This window comes from Cherax quadricarinatus, chromosome 25 (genome assembly GCF_038502225.1).
Source record: "Cherax quadricarinatus isolate ZL_2023a chromosome 25, ASM3850222v1, whole genome shotgun sequence".
NCBI lineage: Eukaryota > Metazoa > Arthropoda > Malacostraca > Decapoda > Parastacidae > Cherax > Cherax quadricarinatus.
The window spans coordinates 26,897,758-26,913,625 of record NC_091316.1 but is presented as its reverse complement, the minus strand read 5'-3'; the positions used below and the strand labels follow the sequence as shown (position 1 = coordinate 26,913,625).

Sequence of the window (15,868 nt, the reverse complement as noted above, 5' to 3'; positions counted from 1 at the left end):
TGAAAGTCCATCTGCCTACCTTCCCCGTAATGCCCATGGCCTTCATTTTGTGGGCTATCACTCCATGATCGCATTTATCAAATGCCTTTGCAAAATCTGTGTAAATCACATCTGCATTTTGGGCGTCTTCCAATGCCTCCGTAATTCTGTCATAATGGTTCAGCAGCTGTGACAGACATAATCGTCCTGCTCTAAAACCATGCTGGTTCGGGTTATGTTGGTTGTGCTGGTCCATGAAACTAGTAATCTGCCGTCTCATCACTCTGTCGAAGATTTTTATGATGTGAGAGGTTAGGGCTACTGGTCTGTAATTTTTAGCTAGTGCTCTACTACCTCCCTGATGCAACCATAGGCCCAAAGAAAGCTTCCAGTGCCAGCCCATTGGTAAAGAGGGTGAGAAACACTATAGAATTCAAGGAAAAGTTTGTAGAAAGATATGAAAGTGGTGGTGGTAGAGGGTGGTAGTGATGGTGGTAGAGGGTGATAGTATGGGCCAACAGGTCTGCTGCAGTGTTCCTGCTTTTTTATGTACACCAGCCAGGGCACTTCTCCCCACACCAGCCAGAGTACTTCCCCACATACAGTCAGGGTACTTCCCCATATACCAGCCAGGGTACTTCCCCACACACCAGCCAGAGTACTTCCCCACATACCAGCCAGGGTACTTCCCCACACACCAGCCAGAGTACTTCCCCCACATACCAGCCAGGGTACTTCCCCACATACCAGCCAGGGTACTTCCCCACACACCAGCCAGGATACTTCCCCACATACTAGCCAGGGTGTTTCCCCACACACCAGCCAGGGTACTTCCCCACACATCAGCCAGGGTACTTCCCCACACACCAGCCAGGGTACTTCCCCACCCACCAGCCAGGGTACTTCCCCACCCACCAGCCAGGGTACTTCCCCACACACACGATTTGATTTGATTGGGACTTGTGCATGAGTGAATAGAATTATCAAAGCTTATTGCTTGGGAAGCATTGAAAATTGGGTTGGGCAAATACGATTCTTTTAGTGGGATGGTTTGCAAAGAACCTGCCTAGTATGGGCCAACAGGCCTCCTGCAGTGTTCCTGCTTCCTTATGTGCAAACATTTATGGATGAACGTCACCCTGACACAGCTGCTGCAGGCCGTGCTGGCAACATCTACAATGACAATGTTGTGTCCCATTTTAGGGAAATCTTAAAGAGACGCCAGAAACAGAGCTCTCTGGACAGATTTTTGGTGCGACAGGAGTCCAGTGACTCTCAAGCTGGTCCTAGTGGCATTAAAAAACAAAGAAGGGGGAGGTAACCCCAGAAAAGGACTTGGTACCTAAAGTCCTTATGGAAGGGGATTCCCCTTCCAAACAATTGTAAACACCATCCTCTGCCCTCCTCCCATCTCATCACTCATCAAATACAGTGGACCCCCGGTATTCGATATTAATCCATTCCTGAGAGCTCATCGAATACTGAAAACATCGAAAAGCGAATCAAATTTCCCCATAAGAAATAATGGAAATCAAATTAATCCGTGCAAGACACCCAAAAGTATGAAAAAAAAATTTTACCACATGAAATATTGTAATTATTCTATTGCATTAAACTTAATAACAACAATAACAATAGAATAATAACAATAGAATAATTGAAACTTACCTTTAATGAAGATCTGGTGATGATTGATGGGATGGGAGGAGGGGAGTGTTGAAGTTGTTACTGTTTAGAAGGGGAATCCCCTTCCATTAGGACTTGAGGTAGCAAGTCCTTTTCTGGGGTTACTTCCCTTCTTTTAATGCCACTAGGACCAGCTTGAGAGTCACTGGACCTCTGTCGCCATTCCTTTAAGATTTGTCCAAAATGAGCCATAACATTGTCATTGTAATAGTCACCAGCACGGCTTGCAATAGCTGTGTTAGGGTAATTTTCATCCATAAAGGTTTGCAGTTCAACCCATTTTGCACACATTTCCTTAATTTTTGAAGTAGGCACAATGGATTCCACAACTGGCATAGGCTTCTCAGGGTTAGCCCCAAACCCTTCAAAATCTTCTTAATTTCCATACTAATTCTCACCCTTTTTACCACAGGGTTGGCACTAGAAGCTTTCTTGGGGCCCATGGTGACTTATGTATTTTGCAGAAACAAGCACCAAAAACAGTGATAATATGGAATGTACCGAATGTATCCTTAGATGCGTGCACACTGCCTGGCTCATAAACACTGGCACACACGGGGCAGTTCAAGCCACACGTGGACACGTCTCATACGAATCGCATCGAATACCGGGTTTTCGATGGGATACCGAGGCGAAATTTTTGCGTTAAAATGCATTGAATACCGGATTTATCGGATACTGATGCCATCGAATACCGGGGGTCCACTGTACATCATTTTATTAATTATTAATGTAGTTATTCTGCATGTCTCATTGTTTTCTGTGTAGGGAAATGTATATTTCATTTAAAAAAATTATTTTGTTTAATATTTTTGGGTGTCTGGAACGGATTAATTGCATTTCCATTATTTCTTATGGGGAAAATTAATTCGAATAACGACAGAATCAGTTCAAGACAAGCTCTCTGGAACGGATTAATGTCGTTAACTGAGGGTCCACTGTATTAGTAATAAAGGTTATCTATCACATTTACTCCAAATTGATATCAGAAACACAATAAATTCCCTAGAATTGTAATAAAGATGCTGAAATGAATAATATATGCCATATGTGAATGGCATAGATGGTGGAGGCTGCTGCTCTGGGATAAGATCATAATACAGATTCTTTTCTCGTCTGTACCTCCAGTCTATAACGAAAGAAAACGGCGTTTACATCAGAACAAACGCTCCTAGATCACTCGTCTTAAGAAAAAATGCAAAAGAACACGATTTTTCCCTATTTTTTTTTTTTTGAGCCATATGTTATGCTCTCTGTCTCATGGCATCTTAAGAAAAGATTAAACTCAGTGAACAAGGTATGTCGATGGTAATAATAATTTGTAATAATAATTTGTAATAATAATTTGTAATAATAATTTATAATAATAATTTATAATAATAATAATAATAATAATAATAATAATAATAATAATAATAATAATAATAATAATAATAAATAATCGCTCTGGAGTGCTTTAACTGTCATACGTATTTTGTATAGGTTTGGTAGCTGACATTTAAAGCATTCCAGAAAAATTATTTATTATTATTATTATTATTATTATTATTATTATTATTACCACTGACATACCTTGCTCACTGAATTTAATCATTTCGTACGCTGCCACGATACACCGAGAATATAAACACACATACGAACACACCAGCTAACCCCTTTACTGTGAACTTCTTTTGTACTTCTTTCATTTTCCTCTTCTTTTTCCTGTTCCAAGTGCTGCTGCACTTCTAACTCTATCTTCTATTATGGGATGCACAATAAAGTACAAATTTATAGATGAAATATGTAGTCTTGGAGATTGCTTGATGCTGAGAGGCATCACTAACCCCTATACAATGAACTTATTTTGTAATTCTTCTATTTTCCTGTTGTTTTTCCTCTTCCAAGAGGAAAAAACAACAGGAAATTTGTACAAATATGTAGTCTTGGAGACTGTAAAACCTAGTGTATTGAGTGGCTGTAAGAAGGAGATTGAGATGCTTGACGCTAAGATGCTGTGCTGCCCGTTCATGACCAAGTTCTCGTACAGTATACAATAACTACTCATCAGAGAGCCCATCGTAACTCTGAGTTGTCGGTAAATGAGTACGTTTGTAAGTGAGGAGAGGCTGTATTAGTAAAGCATGTGCTTCAGCAATAAACAAAATAAACAACTAAACCACTGCATAAAATAAGTTTTTCTTCTGTGTTTTATTTATGGTTTCATCTGTACTTTGAGTCACTGAATTATTGTAGCTCTAGAAAGGTACTTATTCAGTGTCTAAATATTTCTTTCACAAGGCAAGTTATAAAATACTGTATTGTACTTTTAAATTTTTAATTACTTATTAATAAAACTAACAACACCAGAAATATTGCCCATTTAACCCTTTCAGGGTCCGAGCCGTAGATCTACGGTTTTACGCTTAGGGTCCAAACCGTAGATCTACGCCATGAGCTGAGCTCACTCTGATAAGCTGTGAGTGGCAAATTTGGGCCTAGATATGAGAGAATACATCTATGTGGTATGTGTGCACCACATAAAACAAATCCTGGAGCACACAGTTAATAATGAGAGAAAAAACCGAGACCGTGATTCTCGATTAAAACAGCGACTTTGCAGTGTTTTTTCGGATGTTTTTATAGTTGTATTTGCGATTTCTTGGTCTCATTTGATAGAATGGAAGACATATTACAGAAATAGAGATGATTTTGATTGGTTTTAGCACTGGAAATGGCTTGAAAGTGAGCACAAAGAAACGGAAATGTTAAATTTTTGGCAATGTTCAAGAGTAAACAAACGACCTCACACGTCTAATACACGCCAGCTGGTGGGTCTAATATACATTCACAAATGTGGTGATGATATTTATACAATTATTACAATATTGCATAACAGTAAATCTTCTATTTTTTGGTTTGAATAAAAATTCATTATGTGAATAAAAAATCAAAATGGAATTCATTTGTAAAGCCTCAATACGTAACTAATGAACAGAGGAAATGTTAGTTTAGTGCCAGGAATACCTACATTGTTTATCCTGGACCCTATTTTGAAATTGGAATATTTTGAACTTTGTGTTAAATTGGCCAAATTACCAATTTTCGATCACTTTATTCTGTAGTTGAAACAGTTGACTTGGCGATTTCTTGTGCTCAATCGATAGAATAGAAGTGAAATAGCTATGAATTTGGTCGACTGAAATAATGTAATTGACCTAAAATGGGAGTTAAAGTCGGCAAAATCGTCGATTCGTAAATATCGCTGACACATCAAAATTCGCGAGAGCATAATTTAGTCAATTTTCCATCAAATTTCGTACTTTTTGTTTTATTACCTTCAGAAAAAGATTCCCTACCATTTCATACGAAAAAATAATAAAAAAAATTTTTTTAAATTCTTGGACCCTGGTGTGCACTTTGAAATTTGGCCTCTGGACCCTGAAAGGGTTAATGAAATACGTAAAGATCTAAAATTGTCCAGAAGGTATCTACAAGATTCCTCATTTAGGACTAGAGATCAATGGTGTTGGGAAAAACAAGAGGTAATTTGTTCCACCTGAATGCAAATACAAACACAAATTTTCATTTCTTTGCAAAGGTTACAATTTATGATTTACATTCTATAAAATGTTAAACACAAAGAAAACCACTAACATGCCTGAGCATTTTGGGCAGACTAATCAATGCTTACACACTACTTAAAACTAGACATAGGTTAAGGAGTGGTAAATTTTAATTATTCATTAATTTACATTATAACAATAGAAATCTAATGAAAATATTATAATTAATAAGATTTATTGAAGAGGACTAGTAAAAAAAATAGTATTACAATTAGTACAATTTACAATGTTACAACAGTACAGACTCCATACATAACACCAAGGTCTCAGTGTCACCAAGGTCTCAGTGTTACCAGACTCCATACATAACACCATGGTCTCAGTGTCACCAAGGTCTCAGTGTTACCAGACTCCATACATAACACCATGGTCTCAGTGTCACCAAGGTTTCAGTGTTACCAGACTCCATACATAACACCATGGTCTCTGTCACCAAGGTCTCAGTGTTACCAGACTCCATACATAACACCAAGGTCTCAGTGTCACCATGGTCTGTGTTACCAGACTCCATACATAACACCATGGTCTCTGTCACCAAGGTCTCAGTGTTACCAGACTCCATACATAACACCATGGTCTCTGTCACCAAGGTCTCAGTGTTACCAGACTCCATACATAACACCATGGTCTCTGTCACCAAGGTCTCAGTGTTACCAGACTCCATACATAACACCATGGTCTCTGTCACCAAGGTCTCAGTGTTACCAGACTCCATACATAACACCATGGTCTCAGTGTTACCAGACTCCATACATAACACCATTATCTCTGAGTCACCACGTGGCTCGGATGGCAATGCCCTTGCCTCGCAGCCTGAGTATCCATGATTCAATCCCCGGCTGGGTGCAAGCACTAGTCGTGTTTCCTTACACCTGCTGCCCGTTCACCTAGCATTAAGTAGGTACATGGGTGTTAGTTGACAGGTGTGGGTGGCATCATGGAGGAGAAGACTGAAGGACCCTAATGGAAGTAAGTCACACAGTCCTCAATGATGCACTGACTTTCTTCTTTTATCTTCGGTGTCTAACACTCACTACCCTGGGCTATCCTGGGTAGCTAACACTCATTACCCTGGGTTATACTGGGTGGCTAACACTACCTACACTGGGTTATTCTAGGTGGTTAACACTCCCCACCCTGGTGTAGGTAATCTTGAGTGGCTAACACTCACTACCCTGGGTTATCTAGGGTAGCTAACTCACTAACCTGGGTTATCCTGGATGGCTAACACTCACTCACTACCCTGGGTTATCCTGGGTGGCTAATGTTCACTACCCTGGGTTACCCTGAGTGCCTAATACTCACTACCCTGGGTTATCCTGGGTGGGTAACTCTCACTACTCTGGGTTATCCTGAATGGCTAACACTCACTACCCCAGGTTATCTTGGGTGGCTAACACTCACTACCCTGGGGTATCCAGGGAGGGTAACACTCACTACCCTGGGTTATCCTGGGTGGGTAACACTCACTACCCTGGGTTATAATGGGTGGCTAACACTCACTATCCTGGGTTATCCTGGGTGGCTAATGCTCACCACCCTGGGATATCCTGGGTGGCTAATGCTCGCTACCCTGGGTTATCCTCGGTGCCACTCACTACCCTGGATTATCCTGGGTAGCTAACACTCTCTACTCTAGGTTATTCTGGGTAGCTAACACTTCCTGCCCCAGGTTATCCTGGGTGGCTAACACTACCTTCCCTGAATTATCCTGGGTAGCTAACACTCCCTGCCCAGGGTTAACCTGGGTGGATAACACCCCCCTACCCCACATTATCCTGGGTGGCTAAAACTACCCTGGGTTATCCTGCATGGCTAACACTCCCTACCCAGGTTATCCTGGGTGGCTAAAACTCACTAACCTGGGTTATCCTGGGCAGCTAAAACCCACTACCCTGGGTTATCCTGGATGGCTAATGCTCACTACCCCAGGTAATCCTGAGTGGCTAACACTCAATACCCTGGGTGGCTAATGCTCACTACCCTGGGTTATTATTGGGTGGCTAATGCTCACTACCCTGGATTATCCTGGGTGGTTAATACTCACTACCTTGGGTTACCCTGACCCCTCAAGGAAGGTTCCTTGATGTTGGTGAGGGGCTCTTGATTTAGGGAATTGGATCTGTGCTCCAGTTCCCCGAATTAAGCCTGAATGCCTTCCACATCCCCCCCCAGGCGCTGTATAATCCTCCGGGTTTAGCGCTTCCCCCTTGATTATAATAATAATAATTGGGTTACCCTGGGTGGCTAATACTCACTACCCTGGGTTATCCTGAGTGGCTAATACTACCCTGGGTTATCCTGGATAGCTAACACTCACTATCCTGGGTTATCATAGGGGGCTAACAATCATTACCCTGAGTTATCCTGGATGGCTAACACTAACTACACTGAGTTATCCTGGGTGGGTAGCACTCACTACAATGGGTTACCCTGGGTGGCTAACACTCACTATCCTGGGTTATCCTGGGTGAATAACACTATCCTAGGTTATCCTGGGTGGCTAACACTAATCTGGGTTATCCTTTGTAGCTAACACTCACTGTACTGGGTTATCCTGGGTGGCTAATGATAGCCTGGGTTATCCTGGGTGGATAACACTCACTACCCTGGGTTATCCTGGGTGGCTAATACTACCCTGGGTTATCCTGGGTGGCTAACACTCACTACCCTGGGTTATCCTGGGTGGCTAATACTACCCTGGTTTATCCTGGGTGGCTAACACTCACGACCTTGGGTTATCCAGGGTGGGTAATTCTACCCTGGGTTATCCTGGGTGGCTAATATTCACTACCCTGGGTTATCCTGGCTGTCTAATACTACCCTCGGTTATCCTGAGTAGCTAACACTCCCTACCTCAGGATATCCTGGGTAGCTAACATTCACTACCCTGGGTTATACTGGGTGCCTAACACTCACTACCTAGGGTTATCCTGGATGGGTATCACTCACTACCCTGGGTTATCCCTGGTGGCTAACACTCACTACCCATGGTTATCCTGGGTGGCTAATAATATCCTGGGTTATCTTGGGTGGCTAATAATACCCTAGGTTAACTTGGGTGGCTAATAATACCCTGGGTTATCCTGGGTGGCTAACACTCACTACCCTGGGTTATCCTAGGTGGCTAACACTCACTACCCTGGGTTATCCTGGGTGGCTAATAATACCCTGGGTTATCCTGGGTGGCTAATAATACCCTGAGTTATTCTGGGTGGCTAACACTCACTACCCTGGGTTATCCTGGGTGGCTAACACTTACTACCCTCGGTAATCCTGGGTGGCTAACACTCACTACCCTGGGTTATCCTAGGTGGCTAACGCTCACTACCCTGGGTTATCCTGGGTGGCTAATAATACCCTGGGTTATCCTGGGTGGCTAATAGTACCCTGGGTTATCCTGGGTGGCTAATAGTACCCTGGGTTATCCTGGGTGGCTAACACTTACTACCCTGGGTTATCTTGGGTGGCTAATACTACCCTGGGTTATCCTGGGTTGTTAACACTCACTACCCTGGGTTATCCTGGGTAGGTAACCCTCACTACCCTGGGTTTTCCTGAGTGGCTCATATTACCCTGGGTTATCCTGGGTGGCTAACACTTACTACCCTGGGTTATCCTGGGTGGCTAATACTACCCTGGTTTATCCTGGGTGGCTAACACTCACTACCCTGGGTTATCGTGGGTGGCTAACACTCACTACCCTGGGTTATCCTGGGTAGGTAACCCTCACTACCCTGGGTTTTCCTGGGTGGCTCATATTACCCTGGGTTATCCTGGGTGGTTAACACTACCCTGGGTTATCCTGGGTGGCTAATACTACCCTGGTTTATCCTGGGTGGCTAACACTCACTACCCTGGGTTATCCTGGGTAGCTAACACTCCATACCCCAGGATATCCTGGGTGGCTAACACTCACTACCCTGGGTTATCGTGGGTGGCTAACACTCAATACCCTCGGTTATCCTGGGTAGCTAACACTCCCTACCCCAGGATATCCTGAGTGGCTAACACTCACTACCCTGGGTTATACTGGGTGCCTAACACTCACTACATTGGGTTATCCTGGGTGGCTATCACTCATTACCCTGGGTTACCCTTGGTGGCTAACACTCACCACCCATGGTTATCCTGGGTGGCTAATAATATCCTGGGCTATCTTGGGTGGCTAATAATACCCTGGGTTATCCTGGGTGGCTAACACTCACTACCCTGGGTTATCCAAGGTGGCTAACAGCCATTACCCTGGGTTATCCTGGGTGGCTAACACTCACTACCCTGGGTTATCCTAGGCGGCTAACACTCACTACCTTGGGTTATCCTGGGTGGCTAATAATACCCTGGGTTATCCTGGGTGGCTAATAATACCCTGGGTTATTCTGGGTTGCTAACACTCAATACCCTGGGTTATCCTAGGTGGCTAACAGTCATTATCCTGGGTGGGTAACACTCACTACCCTGGGTTATCCTGGGTGGCTAATGCTACCCTGATTTATCCTGGGTGGCTAATTCTACTCTGGGTTATCCTGGGTGGGTAATGCTACCCTGGTTTATCCTGGGTGGGTAATACCACCCTGGTTTATCCTGGGTGGCTAATTCTACCCTGGGTTATCCTGGGTGGCTAATAATACCCTGGGTTATCCTGGGTGGCTAATAATACCCTGGGTTATCCTGGGTGGCTAATACCCTGGGTTATCCTGGGTGGCTAATAATACCCTGGGTTATCCTGGGTGGCTAATACCCTGGGTTATCCTGCGTGGCTAATACTACCCTGGGCTATCCTGGGTGGCTAATAATACCCTGGGTTATCCTGGGTGGCTAATAATACCCTGGGTTATCCTGGGTGGCTAATAATACCCTGGGTTATCCTGGGTGGCTAATAATACCCTGGGTTATCCTGGGTGGCTAATAATACCCTGGGTTATCCTGGGTGGCTAATAATACCCTGGGTTATAACAGCGTGGTCTCAGTGCTACCACGGACTATATTAAGTTTTATTTAGGTATAAGTACACAAATTATCCTACAATAACATATGTGAAGATAACTTAGGATAAGAAATAAGTCCAAGTGACTTATTTCCATTATGGTCCTTGATTATTTGCACAAGTGACCACGGACACGCCCCATGGTTTAACATCTTGCTTGACCTCAATACTTACTGACTGTACACTGCTAAACTATACTTGTTTATAGCTACCAGCTGACAATTTTGTCGATTTATTGTAAACTTGGAGTAATTAAAACTTTCCCCGGAAGAGTGAGTGCAGGAGTGGATGCCCAGTCAACTATAATAGTCGAGTAATAGTTATATTGAGGTGTGATAGCAGCCTCACTCACTCCTGACTGCCTCTCACTATTACTATCATCTATTTAACTACTCTAGTCAACCTTGGAGCAACTAAAACGTTGTTTTCTGTGATTATTTAGTGGAGGTGCAGGCGGTCACAGACCAAAATAAACCACTTCCAACAGTAAGCTGCGAGAGACAACAACAACAACACCAAACAGCCAATCAGAAGACGAGCTTCGATAAGTACTGAGATGTGATTGGCTGGTCCTGTCATAAGCATTGATAAACACCGACTACTTTCATTCTCGTCCCCTTATATTGTCTATAGCAGTCTTTATTATAAGATATAACCTCATGAAACAAATCTGGATTACAAAAACTCATATTGAACTTTAATGTGTGTACTAGATATATCCTTAAAGTGGAGTTCATAATTAACAGTTTGACTGTGTACAAATCGATATGGAGTTTACAGACAAGCTTGGGACGAGAATTTGGAGGCATCCGAATTTACTATTTAGTTCCCGCTTTTATTTGATTTATCTATTATTTGAAGTAATAAGCCAAGACAATTTTTCGTTCTCCCTTACCCCATATGTTTGTCTACCTTCCAATATATATATTAAATATTATGAGCGATATTAAATATATAATTTAAAAGTAAGTCTACGACCGAAATAATAATATGCTAAATAGAAGGTTTTTTGCTGCTTCCTGGTGTAGCTGCCATACTTTTTATGTTGCGATAATTCAGAGTAGGGAAGGGACGGGTCTCTGCATATGTAACAGACATTTAAATTACCCTCTGCCCGTATGACCATACATACAAACCTTCCTTACCTTTGATCCTTCAAGAAGTAACCGTTAGATTTTGTACGTCTCTCACCCACCACCCTATATTATCTTATATTATTATTATCATTTATATCATGCCTTAAAAATTTACATGATATATATATATATATATATATATATATATATATATATATATATATATATATATATATATATATATATATATATATATATATATATATATATATATTTATACCTGGAGTTTACCTGGAGAGAGTTCCGGGGGTCAACGCCCCCGCGGCCCGGTCTGAGACCAGGCCTCCTGGTGGATCAGAGCCTGATCAACCAGGCTGTTGCTGCTGGCTGCACGCAAACCAACATACGAGCCACAGCCCGGCTGATCCGGAACTGACTTTAGGTGCTTCTCCAGTGCAAGCTTGAAGACTGCCAGGGGTCTGTTGGTAATCCCCCTTATGTGTGCTGGGAGGCAGTTTAACAGTCTCGGGCCCCTGACACTTATTGTATGGTCTCTTAACGTGCTAGTGACACCCCTGCTTTTCATTGGGGGGATGGTGCATCGTCTGCCAAGTCTTTTGCTTTCGTAATGAGTGATTTTCGTGTGCAAGTTCGGTACTAGTCCCTCTAGGATTTTCCAGGTGTATATAATCACGTATCTCTCCCTCCTGCGTTCCAGGGAATACAGGTTTAGGAACCTCAAACGCTCCCAATAATTGAGGTGTTTTATCTCCGTTATGCGCGCCGTGAAAGTTCTCTGTACATTTTCTAGGTCGGCAATTTCACCTGCCTTGAAAGGTGCTGTTAGTGTGCAGCAATATTCCAGCCTAGATAGAACAAGTGACCTGAAGAGTGTCATCATGGGCTTGGCCTCCCTAGTTTTGAAGGTTCTCATTATCCATCCTGTCATTTTTCTAGCAGATGCGATTGATATATATTGATACAATATATATATATATATATATATATATATATATATATATATATATATATATATATATATATATTATATATATATATATATATATATATATATATATATATATATATATATATATTGTGGTAGGGGACCTGAATGCTAAAGTAGGAGAAACTTTTAGAGAGGGTGTGGTAGGTAAGTTTGGGGTGCCAGGTGTAAATGATAATGGGAGCCCTTTGATTGAACTTTGTATAGAAAGGGGTTTAGTTATAGGTAATACATATTTTAAGAAAAAGAGGATAAATAAGTATACAAGATATGATGTAGGGCGAAATGACAGTAGTTTGTTGGATTATGTATTGGTAGATAGAAGACTGTTGAGTAGACTTCAGGATGTACATGTTTATAGAGGGGCCACAGATATATCAGATCACTTTCTAGTTGTAGCTACACTGAGAGTAAAAGGTAGATGGGATACAAGGAGAATAGAAGTATCAGGGAAGAGAGAGGTGAAGGTTTATAAACTAAAAGAGGAGGCAGTTAGGGTAAGATATAAACAGCTATTGGAGGATAGATGGGCTAATGAGAGTATAGGCAATGGGGTCGAAAAGGTATGGGGTAGGTTTAAAAATGTAGTGTTAGAGTGTTCAGCAGAAGTTTGTGGTTACAGGAAAGTGGGTGCGGGAGGGAAGAGGAGCGATTGGTGGAATGATGATGTGAAGAGAGTAGTAAGGGAGAAAAAGTTAGCATATGAGAAGTTTGTACAAAGTAGAAGTGATGCAAGGAGGGAAGAGTATATGGAGAAAAAGAGAGAGGTTAAGAGAGTGGTGAAGCAATGTAAAAAGAGAGCAAATGAGAGAGTGGGTGAGATGTTATCAACAAATTTTGTTGAAAATAAGAAAAAGTTTTGGAGTGAGATTAACAAGTTAAGAAAGCCTAGAGAACAAATGGATTTGTCAGTTAAAAATAGGAGAGGAGAGTTATTAAATGGAGAGTTAGAGGTATTGGGAAGATGGAGGGAATATTTTGAGGAATTGTTAAATGTTGATGAAGATAGGGAAGCTGTGATTTCGTGTATAGGGCAAGGAGGAACAACATCTTGTAGGAGTGAGGAAGAGCCAGTTGTGAGTGTGGGGGAAGTTCGTGAGGCAGTAGGTAAAATGAAAGGGGGTAAGGCAGCCGGGATTGATGGGATAAAGATAGAAATGTTAAAAGCAGGTGGGGATATAGTTTTGGAGTGGTTGGTGCAATTATTTAATAAATGTATGGAAGAGGGTAAGGTACCTAGGGATTGGCAGAGAGCATGCATAGTTCCTTTGTATAAAGGCAAAGGGGATAAAAGAGAGTGCAAAAATTATAGGGGGATAAGTCTGTTGAGTATACCTGGCAAAGTGTATGGTAGAGTTATTATTGAAAGAATTAAGAGTAAGGCGGAGAATAGGATAACAAATGAACAAGGAGGCTTTAGGAAAGGTAGGGGGGGTGTGGACCAGGTGTTTACAGTGAAACATACAAGTGAACAGTATTTAGATAAGGCTAAAGAGGTCTTTGTGGCATTTATGGATTTGGTAAAGGCGTATGACAGGGTGGATAGGGGGGCAATGTGGCAGATGTTGCAGCTGTATGGTGTAGGAGGTAGCTTACTGAAAGCAGTGAAGAGTTTTTACGAGGATAGTGAGGCTCAAGTTAGAGTATGTAGGAAAGAGGGAAATTATTTCCCAGTAAAAGTAGGCCTTAGACAAGGATGTGTGATGTCACCGTGGTTGTCTAATATATTTATAGATGGGGTTGTAAGAGAAGTAAATGCGAGGGTCTTGGCAAGAGGCGTGGAGTTAAAAGATAAAGAATCACACATAAAGTGGGAGTTGTCACAGTTGCTCTTTGCTGATGACACTGTGCTCTTGGGAGATTCTGAAGAGAAGTTGCAGAGATTGGTGGATGAATTTGGTAGGGTGTGCAAAAGAAGAAAATTGAAAGTGAATACAGGAAAGAGTAAGGTTATGAGGATAACAAAAAGATTAGGTGATGAAAGATTGGATATCAGATTGGAGGGAGAGAGTATGGAGGAGGTGAATGTATTCAGATATTTGGGAGTGGACGTGTCAGCGGATGGGTCTATGAAAGATGAGGTGAATCATAGAATTGACGAGGGGAAAAGGGTGAGTGGTGCACTTAGGAGTCTGTGGAGACAAAGAACTTTGTCCTCGGAGGCAAAGAGGGAAATGTATGAGAGTATAGTTTTACCAACGCTCTTATATGGGTGTGAAGCATGGGTGATGAATGTTGCAGCGAGGAGAAGGCAGTGGAGATGTCATGTCTGAGAGCAATGTGTGGTGTGAATATAATGCAGAGAATTCGTAGTTTGGAAGTTAGGAGGAGGTGCAGGATTACCAAAACTGTTGTCCAGAGGGCTGAGGAAGGGTTGTTGAGGTGGTTCGGACATGTGGAGAGAATGGAGCGAAACGGAATAACTTCAAGAGTGTATCAGTCTGTAGTGGAAGGAAGGCGGGGTAGGGGTCGGTCTAGGAAAGGTTGGAGGGAGGGGTAAAGGAGGTTTTGTGTGCGAGGGGCTTGGACTTCCAGCAGGTATGCATGAGCGTGTTTGATAGGAGTGAATGGAGACAAATGATTTTTAATACTTGACGTGCTGTTGGAGTGTGAGCAAAGTAACATTTATGAAGGGGTTCAGGGAAACCGGCAGGCCGGACTTGAGTCCTGGAGATGGGAAGTACAGTGCCTGCACTCTGAAGAGGGGTGTTAATGTTGCAGTTTAAAAACTGTAGTGTAAAGCACCCTTCTGGCAAGACAGTGATGGAGTGAATGATGGTGAAAGTTTTTCTTTTTCGGGCCACCCTGCCTTGGTGGGAATCGGCCAGTGTGATAATAATAATAATATATATATATATATATATATATATATATATATATATATATATATATATATATATATATATATATATATATATATATATATATATATATATATATATATATATATATATATATATATATATATATATATGCGTATGTGTGTGTGTACTCACCTACTCACCTAGTTGAGGTTGCAGGGGTCGAGTCCTAGCTCCTGGCCCTGCCTCTTCACTGGTCGCTACTGTGTGTGTGTGTGTGTGTGTGTGTGTGTGTGTGTGTGTGTGTGTGTGTGTGTGTGTGTGTGTGTGTGTGTGTGTGTGTGTGTGTGTGCGTGTGTACTAACGTAAGAGGCCTACGTTACCTGGAAGAGTCAGGCCTGCGTCTCATTCCCGTCAGCCAATTATCTACGCATTTTATGTTATGAAGTGAGTTTTGTGCGGTTATTTGAACACCTGTGTATAACACGAGATGTATGGAATAATACTTGCATAACACGAGATGTATGGTATAATACTTGCATAACACGAGATGTATGGTATAATACTTGTATAACACGAGATGTATGGAATAATACTTGCATAACACGAGATGTATGGTATAATACTTGTATAACACGAGATGTATGGTATAATACTTGTATAACACGAGATGTATGGTATAATACTTGTATAACACGAGATGTATGGAATAATTCTTGTATAACACA

General features: G+C 41.9%; 1 protein-coding gene across 1 annotated transcript in view; it reads right to left on the bottom strand.

The window, feature by feature from the left end:
• Nucleotides 1-15,868, bottom strand: part of LOC128689929 (gamma-taxilin) — a 202,976-nt gene that overhangs the window by 141,492 nt on the left and 45,616 nt on the right. The window contains exon 2 of the mRNA XM_070088706.1: nucleotides 10,723-10,829. Within this exon, the coding sequence (XP_069944807.1) occupies nucleotides 10,723-10,829 (107 nt within the window). The remainder of the gene's footprint in view (nucleotides 1-10,722; nucleotides 10,830-15,868) is intronic.